The 15,390-nt window shown below is 54.0% G+C and overlaps 8 protein-coding genes across 8 annotated transcripts, besides 5 other annotated features; all 8 read left to right on the top strand.

The window, feature by feature from the left end:
• Tco025E_06003 (ATP-binding cassette protein subfamily A, member 2) lies at nt 1–392 on the top strand (the record flags this gene model as incomplete). The annotated part of the gene is made up of 1 exon (XM_029372892.1): nt 1–392. A coding segment is annotated over one exon (392 nt), but the record flags the coding sequence as incomplete, so codon positions are not given.
• An 816-nt stretch (nt 393–1,208) lies between these two features.
• Nucleotides 1,209–1,790, top strand: Tco025E_06002 (tatD related deoxyribonuclease; the record flags this gene model as incomplete). Its single annotated transcript, XM_029372891.1, has 1 exon — nt 1,209–1,790. The coding sequence occupies one exon, from the start codon at nt 1,209–1,211 to the stop codon at nt 1,788–1,790; it is 582 nt and encodes a 193-aa protein (XP_029227000.1).
• A 220-nt stretch (nt 1,791–2,010) lies between these two features.
• On the top strand, nt 2,011–2,616 carry Tco025E_06001 (putative protein kinase; the record flags this gene model as incomplete). The annotated part of the gene is made up of 1 exon (XM_029372890.1): nt 2,011–2,616. The coding sequence occupies one exon, from the start codon at nt 2,011–2,013 to the stop codon at nt 2,614–2,616; it is 606 nt and encodes a 201-aa protein (XP_029226999.1).
• Nucleotides 2,617–2,877: 261 nt separating this feature from the next.
• Tco025E_06000 (putative acyl-CoA thioesterase) lies at nt 2,878–3,831 on the top strand (the record flags this gene model as incomplete). Its single annotated transcript, XM_029372889.1, has 1 exon — nt 2,878–3,831. One exon carries the CDS (start codon nt 2,878–2,880, stop codon nt 3,829–3,831), a length of 954 nt encoding a protein of 317 aa, XP_029226998.1.
• Nucleotides 3,832–3,914: 83 nt separating this feature from the next.
• Nucleotides 3,915–3,967: a microsatellite.
• A 150-nt stretch (nt 3,968–4,117) lies between these two features.
• Tco025E_05999 (putative protein kinase) lies at nt 4,118–6,496 on the top strand (the record flags this gene model as incomplete). Its single annotated transcript, XM_029372888.1, has 1 exon — nt 4,118–6,496. One exon carries the CDS (start codon nt 4,118–4,120, stop codon nt 6,494–6,496), a length of 2,379 nt encoding a protein of 792 aa, XP_029226997.1.
• Nucleotides 6,497–6,739: 243 nt separating this feature from the next.
• Nucleotides 6,740–6,779: a microsatellite.
• Nucleotides 6,780–6,843: 64 nt separating this feature from the next.
• On the top strand, nt 6,844–7,995 carry Tco025E_05998 (uncharacterized protein; the record flags this gene model as incomplete). Its single annotated transcript, XM_029372887.1, has 1 exon — nt 6,844–7,995. The coding sequence occupies one exon, from the start codon at nt 6,844–6,846 to the stop codon at nt 7,993–7,995; it is 1,152 nt and encodes a 383-aa protein (XP_029226996.1).
• Nucleotides 7,996–8,013: 18 nt separating this feature from the next.
• Nucleotides 8,014–8,040: a sequence feature (A-rich).
• Nucleotides 8,041–8,224: 184 nt separating this feature from the next.
• Nucleotides 8,225–8,250: a microsatellite.
• Nucleotides 8,251–8,566: 316 nt separating this feature from the next.
• On the top strand, nt 8,567–9,853 carry Tco025E_05997 (putative retrotransposon hot spot (RHS) protein; the record flags this gene model as incomplete). Its single annotated transcript, XM_029372886.1, has 1 exon — nt 8,567–9,853. The coding sequence occupies one exon, from the start codon at nt 8,567–8,569 to the stop codon at nt 9,851–9,853; it is 1,287 nt and encodes a 428-aa protein (XP_029226995.1).
• A 126-nt stretch (nt 9,854–9,979) lies between these two features.
• Nucleotides 9,980–10,005: a microsatellite.
• A 261-nt stretch (nt 10,006–10,266) lies between these two features.
• On the top strand, nt 10,267–15,333 carry Tco025E_05996 (uncharacterized protein; the record flags this gene model as incomplete). Its single annotated transcript, XM_029372885.1, has 1 exon — nt 10,267–15,333. One exon carries the CDS (start codon nt 10,267–10,269, stop codon nt 15,331–15,333), a length of 5,067 nt encoding a protein of 1,688 aa, XP_029226994.1.
• Between the last annotated feature and the right edge of the window lie 57 nt (nt 15,334–15,390).

Below are 15,390 nucleotides of genomic sequence, written 5' to 3'. Positions count from 1 at the left end.
TGGTTTTCCGTCATCGCGGCGTGTCTTGTGAGGCAGCCGGATTCTGTGCCTTGAATCAGGTTTCTCTGCTCAAGTTGCGCCTTGGTCGCCGCGACGCGGCGACAGTTGCGGCGGTTGAGCTGTTTTTTGAAGAATACTTCCATGGATCACTGTTGGTGGAGCATCGCGCGGATCGCATGATTTATTCTCTGCCAAGAGACACGAGGCTCTCAGTGGCGTTTGATCTGCTTGAGAATCACTTTCGTTCGCTTGGGTTGACGGACTACCACGTGTCGCAGACGTCGATCGAGCAGGTGTTCCTGCGCATCAGCGAGGAGGCTGAGCGTGCGCGCGAGGAGGAGGCGCAGCGAGCGACGGAGGCGGATAAGTGTGTCTGCTGTCCCTGGTGCTGACGTGATGAATGTCCCTGCGGGAGGAAGGGCCGGAGTTTGTAGTGTGAACTGGATAATTTTTCTTCATTGTGTTCTTAACTTTGTATGTAGGTTTGTTGTTGCATTTTTTTAAAACTTTCTTCCGTGAATTGTTTTGCGTTTGTGCGGTTCTCTGTGGTATTTCGTGACGTGTGTTTTGGCGGCGTGCAATTATTGTTTTTTTTTTGTTCTGTATTTCCTATGACTGGGAGCGTGTGGATGCTGTTTGTGTGTTCGCTGGGGCATTTGGTGTTTTACCTACCGTGGCGCTCTGCTGTCTCCCCCTCCCCCCCTTTTTTTTTGTAGCGGGCCTCTTGCCTCATTGTGTCTTTTTTTTTCGGTTCATGGGAAGCTTCTGCTGCTGCACTGTTGTATTATGTCGCTCCCTCCTTCCTCACGTCTGCCAATGATTGACATTGGCATAAATCTGACGGACGCCATGTACCACGGTGTGTACCACGGCCAAAAGAAGCACCCCGCCGACATTGACGCGGTGCTTGCACGCGCGGTCGCCGTTGGCGTGCGCTCTCTCCTGATTACCGCCGGCTCCTTGAAGGAAAGTCGCGAGGCCATAAAACTCTGTGGCAAGTACAGCTCCAAGTCGCTGCAGTGTTACTGTACCGTTGGCTGCCATCCGACCAGGTGTGGCGAATTTGCAAAGGACCCTGATAGGTACTACGAGGAGCTGCGCGCGTTGGTGGCGGAGCACACGGTGCAGCGTGAGGGTGGGTGCGTTGCAGCTATTGGCGAATTGGGGCTAGACTATGATCGGCTTTTTTTTGTGAGAAGTCGGTTCAGATGCCTTACTTTGTGAAGCAGTTGGGGTTGGCTGAGGAATTTCAGCTGCCGCTCTTTCTGCACGACCGCAATACTGGGGGGGATTTCCTCAAGGTGCTCGCGCAGCATCGTCAGCGCTTTAAGGGCGGGGTTGTGCACAGCTTCACCGGATCCAAGGAGGATCTGGAACGGCTGCTTGAACTTGGACTTTTTATCGGCGTGAATGGCTGCAGCTTAAAGGGGGAGGATAATCTTGCTGTTGCGAAGGCCATTCCACTGGATCGACTCATGATCGAAACCGACGGGCCATGGTGCGAGATACGCAGCACACACGCCTCCCACAAAGTTTTGCAGGAGGTGGCAAAGTGCGGCGGGGTCTCGGAAGCATTGCTAAGCCCCTACTACCCCGCGTGTCGCAGGGAAAAGTTTCAGGAGGGGGCGGTTGTCAAATCGAGGTGTGAACCGTGTCACCTGCTGCAGGTGTTGGAGGTGCTCTACGGGCTCCATCGCGGCGAGGTGGCGTCCCTGGAGAGCCTGGCTGCCACTATTTACAGCAACACCCGAAAGCTCTTCCCTTTTCGGCCACACGACTTGGAGGCGTAGGGGCGGGACAAGGTGCTCTTCTAGGGGGGAGGGCACAGCCACCGTGTGCTTTGTGCTCTTCTTCGCGTTGCCCCCTCTTTTTTTCTCCTTTTATTTTTCTTTCTATGCATTTTGGCGCCCAGTGCGACGCGCCTGCCCCTTCTTCTTACGAATGTTGGTTGTCGTGACCGATGCCCCGTCTCTGCTTCTTTAGTTTCTCTCGAGTTTTGGAAGGACGGTGATGGACGCCGACGAGGATGTGGCGAAGCTGTCACCTGCTGCGCTGCTCGTGCGCGTTCAACGCTGCGAGAGGCTGTTGAGCCACCCAACCCTTTTGAGTCGCCTCCCCGACGGGGGTGCGGCCATTCGCGGCCGTCACGCGTTGTGCGTCGCCGAAAGGGCCCGACGCGAGGCCGCGGGAGACGCTGCTTCTGCCACGAGGCAGCAGGAGGCCGTGCGGCCGGTGGAGGGGCAGGCGCGTGGGATGACGACAGCACCTGAGGGGCTGTCTGAGGCGGCAGCAGGCGGGCGGGCAGGGTGCCACGCCTCTCCGAATACGTCTGAGCGGAGCGTAGACGAAGAGGAAACGGCTGCGGAGTCGTACGAAGATGTGGCACGTGCCGTTGGCGAGAAGCACCGACACAGTCGAGTTCCTGTCGAGACGATTGTGCGCCAGACGTTTGAGGGATCGCTCTGCGAGGCGGAAATCCAGCGTATGCTGCACGACGTCCCGCCAAACTTCTTCTTGACATATGACGAGACCGTCTCGATGCAGCGAAGCCTCCTCGCCGGGGAACGTCACGAAGCGCTTAAGCGGTTGTGGCAGCAAACGCATGCCGAGCTGTAAGTGAGGCAAAATCAACAACTATTAACAAGAAGAAGCATACAAAAAAAAAAAAGGAACATGCCTCTTTTTTTTTGTACTCTGCTTTTAGTTTTTGTTCCAGTCATAGTTATCTGTTCTGGAGACCAAGAGGGACGGGGTTGACTGAAATGAGAATGCAAAAACCCTTTCTCGCCCTGCCTTCTCATCACATGAGGCTTCGCTTCTTCTTCCGCCTCTTTGTTTTCCAAGTTGCAGGCGCCCGCCTTACGTCCCCTCTCTTTCATGTCTCTGCAGGATGTTATTGGGGGTTTTAAATACTTGGCCGCCTGTGCCCTCCAATTGGAGCGTGTTGGCGAAGGCGCTTTCCGCAGTGTGTCTCTGTGGACACCCTCTGCCTCTAAGGTGGCGTACGGCGGGCAGTTGGTGGCGCACTCTGCCGAGGCCGCGTATCGCACGGTGGACGACCCCACGATGGAGATCATCAGCCTTCAACTGAAATTTTTATCGGCGGGGAAAAGTGACTGTGGATCGCCAGTGGTGTATACTGTGAAATCGCTGCATAATAGCCGCTCTTTTTGCTCGCGAATGGTGTTGGCGGAACAAGAGGAGCGAAATATTCTCTCTGCCCTCGTTTCTTTTCATCGTCGAGAGCGCGGTTGCTTTGAGCATCAAATATGTCAGCCACGGCGCCTCACCAAGCCTGCACCTGCAGAGGGTGCCCCTTATTCTCGCCTAAAAGATGGGCGTTGCTTAGCGTTACCCAAGCAGGTGCGTGAGGCTGTTTGTCGAGAGGCGGAAGTGGCTTCTGTGGGTTACGCAAACCTCATGAATTTAACTACCATTCATGGCACCGAGCCGTGGGATTGGTGGCTGCGAGTGGAACCGGAAGGGTGGGCATTACTGCAGAAGGACACTGACATTCCAGAGAGACGCCTACACATAATTGTGGCTTGCTGGCTCTCTGACTTTGCTGTGGCCATTGCATCACTGTTTCCGCACACGTTTCCAAACAGCGGTCTTCGGCAGTTTGTCAGTCTGGATCATACCATTTATTTTCACCATCCGGACCGTATTCGTGTTGAAGAATGGTTTTTGTACGAGGTCTTCAGTCCTTGGGCAGCGCAAGGCCGAGGTCTCAGTGAAGGCCGCATATATGGACCGGACGGGACGCTTTGGATGAGCACCGTACAGCAAACGCTCATGCGCACAGGGAACGACTATAAATCCCGCCTCTAGCGCCCCTGGGGGAGTGCCGTGCTCTGTGTGCTTTTTCGTGCCGCGCTGCTTGGGAATGGGGATGGAGCTTTCATGAGGCTGGCTTGTTAGATGCTGTTGTGTATTCTTTTTTTTTTCGTTGATGTTGTTCTTGCTGCGTGTTAAGGTCATTCTTGACCTTTTTTTTTTCGTTCTGTGTGACGCCTTTGCCGCTGTCCCTCCTCCCTCCTCCCTAGGAGGGTCTGCGTGCCTGCTCCTTCGTACAGCATAATCTCCTCGTCACCTGTGCGCCCCTGTTCTTGCGGCAATGCGTACGGCAGCGGAGGCCAACAAAATTCTTCGGCGGCACATGTTGTACGTCAATGCGCCACAGGCGGGGGCGGGATGGACGAGTGGGCACGCCACAGCCACGACGTTGCAGGGTGGGGCACGCGGCAGTGCTGTTCCAACACAGCTTCCTCAGTTTTCTCACCCCATGCACGTGGTTGCAAAAAACGTTTCGGTACGGCATGCGCTTAAACACCTCGAGGCCGTTGAGAAAGCTGGATGTGTAAGAGACTTGGAGCTGCTACGAGAATCTCTTGTTGTTTGCTGTGGCACTACTTGGCGATTTCCTCCCCCGCAGGTGACATTGTTGGAATTGCTTTGTATATTTCACGAGCACATGCGGTATCACGTAGATGCAGGGGGTTCTGTTGCGGGAGACTACATTCTCAGCTCACTTTGCTTTTTTTTCCACTGCGATCGCCAGGAGGCCCTTCAAAGGTACGCCGTTCCACTTGTGGAACTGGGCATTTTGCGTCCTGCGGACTTAAGCTGCCGCAGCTTGGGAAAATTTGAAGCCGTGCGTTGTTGCTACAGACCTGCTTGTACTTCGGATCTCTGCTCACTCCCTCTTCGGGAGACACTTTCGCGATTTGTATGCATTTTTTGCCATCAATCCTGCGTTGAAGGAGGCAATGAGCTTATCTACCTCAGCCACTCACGCTGGGTGTTTGGCCCACCGCCCGATGTTTCTGACGCGAAGGACTCCCTAGACTCCCCCTTTAGCCCATTTCCAGAGTCCCTCCGTCGTGGATTTCTCGGACCTCTCATGCAGTTTGTAACATCGTTTTGCATTGCTGATTGTAAAGTGCATGATGCATGGGGCAGTGACTGCTGCATTGTTTGCCTCGACGGGGTGAAGGTGGCGTTGGTCCTGCTAGCACTGAACAACACGCCTCTCATGACGGTAAACCCAGGCGAGAAGAAATTGGGCAGGTGCGATTGCCCAACGACAGTCTTATTTGGGTTTCCTGAAGATGTGCCAGATGCGCGTATTAGGTTGGCGCTGCAATGTATGCTTGATGTGATTGAACTGCGAGAAGGACCTCGCGTGGATTTCGGCGCCGTCTTTGGTCAGTCGCCAGATGCGTTCCGACGATGGTGCCGATCTATCGGTACCCAGCTTTTTCACATGACAAGTGAGCTTTTCTTTCGCCCCCAAACCACGAGCTATGGTTCGTCGCTACGGCCTGATTGGGAGCTGTTGTCTTTGCCGGGAGCTGATAAGAGTCGATACGAGCGGAACGAACGTGGAGGTGTCTCAGGTGAGCCGCACTTTATGTACCCTTTCATACACACCGCTTCCTTGTCGCGGCGGACTTTTGCACTAGCGTTGGATCTGCGCTGGAGCTTCGAGAAGGCCATTGCGGCCACGCGAACACTTGGGGGCGGCTTTGCGGCGGTGATTCTGTTGGGCGCCCAGGTGCTACTCACAGACTTCCACCCCTATCTAACCGCACTGCTAAGCGCAGAGGCGCGCCTGGACGCCCTCGCCGCGGACGCGGATCTCCAGCCTCCTTACTCTATTTCTTTGGCTGACGGCGCGTTTGGCGGCAGCGAGGACGGCGGAATCCCTCCACGCCTGTGGAGTAGGGTGGTTTTCTCTAATTCTCGCGGGTCATCTCTGCGCCTCGCTTGGCGGTATCTTCCAGCACACGTGGTTCGTTTTACGCAACACGAGAGGGAGGACGTGGATGTAACCGGCCTATTCTACCGCTCAGCTTCTGTGACGGTGGGAGATGTGACGTTGGTGATGCTCATTGGCAACGGAAGCAATTCCTCCGTTCCTGCAGTGAAGGAGGCCGACGAGGTCTGGGGCGAGCTGGAGGGTGTATGCCTACGGGAACTGGCGGAGCGGGAGCATGAGATGATGATGCTCGCCTCGGTCGTGGCAGAGTGTGAGGCGCCGCAGCGCTGCCCGGATGGTGACTCACGCGAGGATGAGGCCTTTTGCGTTTTCCACGATCTAACCACCGGGACGCCAGCGCTGCTTGGTTCACGCAGCGGCATTTCGGCCTCCGACACAATCAACTTGGAGCCGTCCTTTGAAAACGGGATATCACACGTGCAGTCGCTGCTCGGACGTCCCTTTTGCCCACCCCAACGTTACGACGACGACGCGCTGGCCACCTCTTTTGTGTTTGCCGAACTTCCCATTACACGCGCCGTATTGGGCCGTACAGCGTTTGGGGGTGGACAAGGCCGGCGATCGACCGGGGCTCTTTACGCTTGCCAATCGGGTGGGCAGGAATACTTTTTTACCGATAACAAACTTTCCACGCTTTTTGCTGTGGAGGACGCCTTTGTGGACTTTCTCGCTTTGCATGCAGGCGAAGAGGAAGTAAATGTTATGAATAATTAGGCCACTAAACCAACCAACACCCACCGAAAAGGTCGAGAGTCCTCATACAAGTTGCAGCTTGATCTCCCTGTTTGCTTTTTTTTTCATTTACTTGTTCCTCTACTTATTGGCGTTGTTGTCGCCTTGCGCACTCTCGTTTTCTCGAACTTTTTTTTTTTTTGCTTCTTGGGACTCTGGCTATGTGTGTATGTCTCTGCGTCTATGTGCAGCGGAGTACTTTGCTTCCTCTCTCACCCCCCCCCCGTTTGTTCGTTTGTTTATTTTTGTTTACTTCTTTGTTTGTGACTCTTTGTTCCGTACTTTTCAGAATTATTGAAGTTGTGTAGCGTCGTGGTGTCTTGCGCCGCATGTGGTCTGTCATCCGTCGGCTGCAAGGGGAATCGCCCTCCTCGGAGGGCGCCTGTGGTGAGTCGCGTTGTGAGCGCAATCAGCGGTGCATCATGATGCACGAGATGAAGCGCTACCCACGGTCGTTGGATCCGGACATCTTTACGAGACCCTTTGGGGAACTGGAATATGAAAAGGTGCGTCTCTGGATGCTGGACGAAAGCGTCGACAAGCGTCGTCAAGCGATGAACCACCTCCTTGAGCTGTACGTGCTGCAGCGGGAGAATGTGGTTCGTAGTCTCCGGTATGGGTTTCTTGATGTGGTACTTTCTACGCTTCACCACGATGAGTCCGAGGAAATGCGGTGCAAAGCGGCAGAGGCCCTCGCGTTTTTGCTGCGAGAGACAAACGGTCTAGACATGTTTCTTGCGATGGATGACGAGAAGGCGGCGCTTTCTGAACTGCTAAAAGCATTAGATGATCCTTCAAGGGAGGTTGTCATACTTGTACTGCGCGTGACCATCGCGTGTCGTGCCGCATACAATGCGTACGAGGCGACGCTACGTCTTGTAAAGTACGGCTTTATCGAGCGTTGCATCGCGCTGCTGCGTCATGAGGAGGACAGAGTGGCTGCAACGGCGTGCTCGGCCCTCGTGACCATTTTTGCCGTCAAGGAGGCCTTTATTCAGTTTATACGAGCAGGCGGAATGGAGGAGGTGACGGAGGCCTTGAAGCGAAGTGACCCGTTCGTTGTGGCCGAGGCTGCGGAGGTGGTGATTCAAGCCGCCGTGTATCGTTTGGGCAAAAAGGCTGCGGTGAACCACAACACCCTGGTAGCGTTGCAGCCCTACATGTTGCATGATAATCTGAGGGTGCGCACGGCCGTCACCGGGGCGGTGGCGCAGCTCACCATTTACGAACCCGGCAAACAGCAGGCTGTGGACGAAAATGTTGCTACGATCCTCCTGGAGCTTCTCATGCAGGAAGAGGAGCGCGATGTCTTGGTTAATGTGCTCAAGACCGTTGTGAACGTCGCGGAACACCCAGCGGGGAGGCGTCAGCTCCTGGGGGCGAAAGATCGACTGCTGTTCATTGCTCGAGAAGCCGACGATTACCAGCCACTTACCTCGTCCGTCGCAGAGGCACTGAGCCAGCTCGAACGAAAGTGTTAGGCAACTGACTCTACTGTTTTTTTTTCTTCTCTCTTTCTTTCTGTCCGCTTCTGCGAGTGTGCCACTTCGAATGGCCATGTGTTTCTGTTTATCCCCAGATGTATAAGTCGAGTAGATACCTACTGTGGGGTTCGCGGGTGACGCATGTGCGCTGTGCTTTCTGTCGCATTAATGATGGGGAGTGGTGTAAAATTCTCGTACCTTTTTTTTTTTGCTCCCGCAGGCTGGCATTATTATTATTATTATTATTATTATATATATATATATTTCTGCGGACGTTTTTTTCCACAAGAATCCCAGCAACTGAAAAGGAAAGGATAGATTGAGTGATATAGGAAGCGAGGAGCGTACCGAGAAGGACCGGGTGTGTGCAGAGGGGAATCGGATATTGTGTTCGCATTAGAGGTATACGGCATATTATATTCTATACAGCTGTATATACCAACCTGTATACACAGCAATGGTTAATGGCCCTGTACAGAGAACGCAGTCTCCAACGTCGCGACGGCGCCCACTCAAAAGGAACAGGCAAAAGAATTCCCCAGGGAATGGAGGGGCATGGCGGAGTCACATGGGCGTTGTGCTCAACCTTGCGACGTGCATTGATACCCTTGCCAATGCCTCCGCGCTTCCCATTGTAACACTTCACAGTGCAGCTGTTCCGCTGTCTCTCTGGTCCTTGGCCATGGCTCAAGCGCTTTTCTTCTTCCCACAGTTGTGGAGTTCACTCATTGCCGATCGCTTTGCACGGCGCTTCAACGGGATTACTGCATACGCGGCAACACTACTCGCCACGGCGATCAGTATCCTCGTCACTGCAAATGCGCTTCGTGAACACTCCTTGTTTTTGTATTTGCTTGCACGTCTGATGAACGGTCTCTTTCGTCACACTTCCTTGTTCGCCGCTCTTGCCATTCATGAACTTCCCGATGCATCAAAAGGATGTGACGCAAGGAAACTTTCTCGTGTCAGTCTTATCGCGGCAATGGTTTTTGGTGGAGCCCTTGGGGACTACGTTGCGGATGTGGCTGCTGCAACTGACATCCTGGCTGTCATGGAGTTTGCAACTGCCTTGGCGCTCATGTTTCTCTCCTTTACGTGTACATTTAGGTCAAAGGCCGGTAACGCGGTTCCGACGGTGAAAGCGTATAAAAATTGGCTGATGAAACAGAGCTCTCACTGGATTCCGGCCTTTGCGCCTAGCGCCCTCAGCGCCAGTTATGGATCTATGATCCAGTGTATGTATCCTTTCATAGACCGGAACTTCTTTCACTTGGACTATGTCTATATTGGACTGCACATGGCAGTGCTTATTGCTGTTCAAGTCTTTTTGGCGCCTTTTGTGGTAAAACGATATGGCGAAAGGAACCCGTGGATGATTCATATTTGTGCCACGTTCCTTTTTTTGGGTGCGTGGACCAGCCCTTGGGTAACTAATAACGGTCTTGTATTGTACTTGTGCATGACACTGCTCTTGACGGATCTTCCCGCCGCTGTGTTGGAGCTGATGTTTTCTTCGGCGGCTGAGGGCGATTTCAAGGCCTCCGAGAAGGGGTTTGCAATTACACTGCATCGTCACGTCAAACAGACCTTGAAACAGTGGTCTCGTATCCTTCTTGTCTCTGTTCATACAATGCTAGGCAATCGTGAGGATGCAACGCGCGTAGCAACGATGCCTATTGCAATGGGTCTGGTTGCACTCATTTTTACACGGCAGACGAGTGCGGCATTGATTGTTGTCCCGCTCGCTGCTTGGGTACTGGCGACCTCTCCCCCCCTGGACGGCGAAGCCATTTGGACTCCGTTCATGTCGCAGCTTCGTTCAATGATCTCTGTGCGCCCCACGGACGGGCCTTGAAGCTTTACCATCGCAATGCACGTCAAAATAATATCTTTTCTGACCAAGGCGTCAACGTCAGGTGTCTGTTTTTTTTGTTTTTGTTGCTTGCATTTGTGTTAGATATCTTTATATCTGTATCTATGTACACGCACACACACACACACACACACGCTCTTCGCTATTCATTGCTTAAGCCCCCCTCTCTCGGGTTCTCTCCACTGGGAGCATGTTATTGTGCCTTTACTTATGCACAATACCACGCTGCCCAGCCTCTTGGCATTCTGCACCGTTTTCGCTTCTTCCCTTCTGACGCACTCACCTCTTTTTTTCTCACCCTCACACACCTACTCATTGCACCGTATTTAATGAAGCGAGCGCGCCTCGGGTGGTTGCTGTGGCTGGCTACAGTTTGAATCGTTTTTCTTGCACGCATGACGAGTGGAGCGACGGCCCCGGCCGCCGTCGAGGCGGAGCTGCAAGAGGAGGCCCTCAGGCGCTTCAACCCGCTCGTATTCACCCTTTCTGTGGAAACCGGGAATAATGTGTGTATCCCCAAGCTTACGGAGGCCATGACGCGGGACCCTGCCTTTGCAAAAGGTTTCTACGTGTTGAATCGCAAGACCAACACTGCCGCGGCGCCGCAGCCGCGAGGAAGAAACGCTGACCGGCGAGGCAAGCAGGTCGACAACGTAAAAGGCGGCGTGGCGCAGTTGCATGAAGACTACGTGCGCATCGCGGTCGATCGTGAGCTAAAACGGCGTGAGGTGGAGCGGGCACGCGAGGCGGAGTACGCGGCGCTGGTGTCTCTCTACGTGGAGGACGGACTCACGGAGGCAGAGGCGGCGGAAGCGGCTAAAAAAGAGATGGAGGAGGCCGCTGTTGAAGGCACTTTAAGCGAAGAGGGCGATGCCCGCGAACGACTATACGTGTTTCTTCCGACGTACCCGGCCAATATGGAGGAGGTGACGGAGATGTACAACAGTGGCCTTTCGCTTCATGCGGTGCTTTCGTTGTCGAGTCGCGTGGCGCTCAGCGGGTCTGTGGCCGCTGAGAAACCGCCACAGTTTTTAGAGTTGCCCAAGGGGAAGGAGAAGAAGGAGACAAAGAGGCCTGTGACCAAGGAAAGGAATGCACAGACTGAAGAAAAGAACCAGCTGACGCTGGCGGCTGAATTACAGCAACACTTGCAGGTGGTGAAGAATCCTTTGCCTTATTTAAGGAGCATTTGCATTCACACATATGAGGTTCCCACGGAGGTGGTGCCGACCGCCGCCAGTAATAACACAGCCACTGCAGCTGCGACGCCGAACCTTGTGGGGGATACGCCACCCGCCTTGGTTTACCGATTGAAGGGCACAGAAGGGGCTGTCTTTAGCGCGGTGGTGGATGCCGTTGTTATGCTTGAGGAAAGGTACATTGGGTTCTGCGAATGGAAAGAGCAGCGGGTGCGGGTGGATGTTCCTACATATATTCCGTTGCGTTACCCGCAAACACTTGAGGCGTCGCCCGCGGCGATGGAGGAGCGGGGGAGGAAAAGGTCTGTGGCCAGAAAGAAGGGTGCCGCCCCCATAGCAGTGCTGCCCTCCGCTAACGTTGAACCCATTCCCGTTTTTGACGCTGAGCCCAGAAATATGAAAGGTGTGGTTGCGCATCGCTCTGTGTATGACAACATTCTTTCAGCTTGGAAGCAGGCTTACTTCAATAAGCAGGCCTTTATCGCCGCATGCACCGCGCAGATTTCAGCAACCCTTGCCATGACAAATCCCGAACTCCTGGAGCCGTTTCCAAATCTGGTGAAGCGTGAAAGGCAGCAAATGTTAAAAGACCGGAAAGAATCGAACGATTTTGTGAAGTATGTCTTTGATGTCGCGACGCAGGGTGTCGAGGACACGCACCAGAAATTTTTCTCAGAGCCTGCGGAAAAGGGACCCACGGTTCCCTGCTCTCCAAAGGATATGCCTTCCACAGATACGAGATCGGGCTCAGTGTCCTCGTCACAAGCGAGGGATTCCAACGCCATTGTGTCCCCAAGCATTGATGGCAACGTTGACAACACCTCAGTAAGCGTAAGGGAGATTGCCGTCTCTCTTATGTCTCAGTCGTTTGGTATTGAGGTGGAACAAGCAAGACAAATGGTGGCAGGGGTGATCTCCCTCGGTTTTATTCACACTGGACAACGGGATGCGCTTGCGCAGGCCTTGGAGAGGAGTAAATCAAGCAGTTGGCGAAGTGCACGTAGAAGTGTAGGCTGCTGCGAATTGGAGGTGCTTTATCGTGGGGATGGGTCATCTCGTACAGAGAGTTCTGTATATAACTTTTGTGGGTCCGCAACCTTTGCCGATTATGTGAGCTGGCATAAGTTTTGCGCCAGCGAGGGGTTGTATTACAATCCACCTCCACCCGACAGTGACGCGGAAGAACCAAGCGAGGAGGAGGAGGAAGAGGAAGAGGAAGAGGAAGAACAAGTGGCTGATGGTGATGAGGATGAGGAAGGAGGAGGTAAGCGGCAATCAGTGCAGACGAAAAGGACCCCGCGACGGAGGAAGGTTCAGGAGACACCACAGGTTGATGCCATACAGGTGGCTGACGCCGCTCTGCGACGCCGTCGTACGTATGAAGACACCTTGAGGCGCCTTTGTCAAAAGGACGGTGTGGTGCAAGAACTGCTGACATCAGGGGCTGGAGCTCACTGCATCGCGGAGGAGACGCAGTGGATGTTCACCGATGACGGTTCTACTATTGAGGTTCGGCGCATCCTGGGAAACACCCCCCAAGTTCACTGCAGCGTGAGCGACTCTGTGGATTTGGCCTTTGGTTTTATGACGATGGAGGAGCCGGCCACGGAAGAAGTTCCAGTTGTCATATCAAGTAATCTACGCGGTTTTCTTACCATCGAACAGGTGGCGCGGTTTTTTTTTGAGGTTGTTGCGGACAACACCGCCGCGGTGGAGCAGGCGGCGTACGCCAAGGCACTGGAAGCGGCCAAGCTTGAGGCAAAGGCTCAACATGATGCCCTGGAACAGACGAAAACTTCAAAGAGCTCCAAAGAAAAAATCCCACTGCCTACGCTTGCTGCCTTGGAGGAGGCCCTCATCTCGCAGATTCCTGCTCCAAAGGAGCGTGAGCAGACAACACCCGTGACGACTGCGCGAGCCTTATTCCAAGATGGGAAAACGGTGATCTTTGCTGCCTCAGAAAAGTGCTTGCATTTTGCTGCCGTTAGAAGTCTACTCCATTCCTCGTTGGTCGATCTCGTGGTGGATGTGTGTGTGGGAGACATTCTACGAAGCATCCGAGTTTCCCACATTGATGCAATCACCGTGTATGTTGATGGATGCGTTTTGGTGCACTCTCAAGATACAGAAGGATACCGTGTTTTGCTTGACGGATCGGGAAACTATATGACAGTGAACGCGGAGGGGACCATGTTGTATGTGGCAGCGTCAGGAACACGTTCAGTAGTTAAGATGGACGGTCAAACGTTGGAATTGGAGCCGCTTCTGGTCGCAACAACGGTGGACACGCTTACAGGGGCGCACGTGCTGTTGCGACAAGACGGCGTCCAGGTTGTGTTGGGCCCTGGCGGCCGGACGGAAAAGGTCATGTACCGCACAGGTTGCTCTTCCTTGGGCGTCGATGACGGATATGCGTGGCACTTCATGGGGTTCCCGGAGATTCGAGTCAACCCTAAAGCCGGTCGACTGGGGTTTACTGTTGACCGCATGGAGACAATTATGGACGTTGGAGAGCAGACTCTTCACGTGATCCACCACCGAGGTGGTGGTGAGGCAGTTCTTGACTGGACAAGTCATCGGCTGCACGTGCGACCGATGCCTAATGGGAATTGCTTCACCATAGACTGTGCCTTTGGTGGTCTAGTGGCGTCCTCCGACGTCACTGATTACTGCGTTTCTCCATTTGGGCGATGTGGGGAGGTCCGAGAAGACGTGTTTAAGGGGACAGAGATTGTGAATCCGCAGTTTTTACAGCGATATGAGGGGACAGGTGGGAATTTTGGCGAGACGGCGCTTCAGAGCAATTTTTGCGTGCTAAATTTTCCTATCAAACCTGTGGATTCCAATTGTCGTCCCACGTTGGGGCCAACGTCTGCGACATTCTCCAGTTACATGCGGTATGCTGAGGGTAATATTGACATGTTGCGGGCTCCTGGTGCCCAGCAGTGCAAGGATCTCCTGCGGTGTCTGGCGCGCATGCGTAGGCGCGACGGGGATGATGGCGTCTTGCTCTTTACGACTCCATGGATTTCGAACGTGCTGCTGCAGCGTCTGAAGGCGGACATCAACCCAACCTACTCGCGTCTGTTTCCGGGGGTCACTTTGCTTGGGGGGGAGGCCCAGGAACACGTTCTCTTCCTCGAGTCATCCCATGCAGCCGCGGAGGAGGAGCGAGGCTCCACCACTCCAATGGCAGGTTCTGTTGCGCAGTTCTTACTCATGTCCCAGTTACCCAAGGCAAGCGAAGCTCCACGAGGGGATGAGGTGTATGCAGTGCACCTTATCTCAACAAAAGAAGGAGCCGTCTTGATGACAGATGATGTGGCAACGCTACTGCGTCACGATCGCCTTTCCTCGTCTGCAGCAGAAATGTGGTCCAAGGCAATCCAGACACTGCCCCTTGTTGAAACAGCAGAGTCGGTGGTGGCGAATTCCACGGACGAGACGCAACGTCGTCAACCGCTTTATGCCTACTCTGTGTCCGGGCCAAGCATTAAGCGTGCGGCTTCGCCGCATGGCAGAACGCGGGCGACGCGGGACGCAACGTATAACTTTTGGCGTTCTACAGGGATTCTTGTGGCGGCTGAGGTGAAGGAGGCTACATTGAATGAAAGCAGTAGCAATGCGTCAGCAGAAATTTCTGCATCTGAGTGTAAGCATGCACCTTTTGCTGATGCAGAACCCCCTCTGGCAGATAGCCCAGAGACCAACAAAGAGAAGCGAAGTTGGGTTCCCTTCATGCATGCAATGGTGAAGAAGGAGATGCCGCTGCAGGAGTGCCACTTCGTTCCGTCGCTGGCAGTGACACCTTTAGTGCTTTCCTTTGGACGCCTGCTACGTGGCAACCGCTACGCTCTACCTTTGACCCTCACAAATACCTCGACTGTCCCCTGCCGCTTCCGTGTCACTCTTCCTGCAGAGTACCGATCCATTCTGCGTGTTCACTACCCGCGGCATTTCTTGGCACCGGGTCTTACCGTTGTGGCACAGGTGGAAGTTTCAGGAGCGCAACCACTGGGGGACACAGCCGGCGTACTCAGTGTCACACACGAGGGAGGGAGTGTCACGGTGGTGGTGAACCTTGAGACGGTAGAGGAAGGGGAATCCTCGTCGCCTGTTGCGGAAGACTCGACGGCGGTGCTGTTGGGTCCCACATTGGTTAATGCATTTGTTCCAGGAACCACACGGCGTCTCCCGCCTCATGTTCTTCAAAGGGAGGCGGCGAAGAAGGAAGTTGCCGCTGACGCCATTGAGCCAATGTAATTTTATTCGATGTTTAGAATAGTACTTGCAGATACCGCAAGGAAATACTGCCTGGTA

Source organism: Trypanosoma conorhini, assembly GCF_003719485.1.
Source record: "Trypanosoma conorhini strain 025E chromosome Unknown Tco_14.4_contig_00380, whole genome shotgun sequence".
NCBI lineage: Eukaryota > Euglenozoa > Kinetoplastea > Trypanosomatida > Trypanosomatidae > Trypanosoma > Trypanosoma conorhini.
This window is presented reverse-complemented; position numbering and strand designations above follow the sequence as displayed.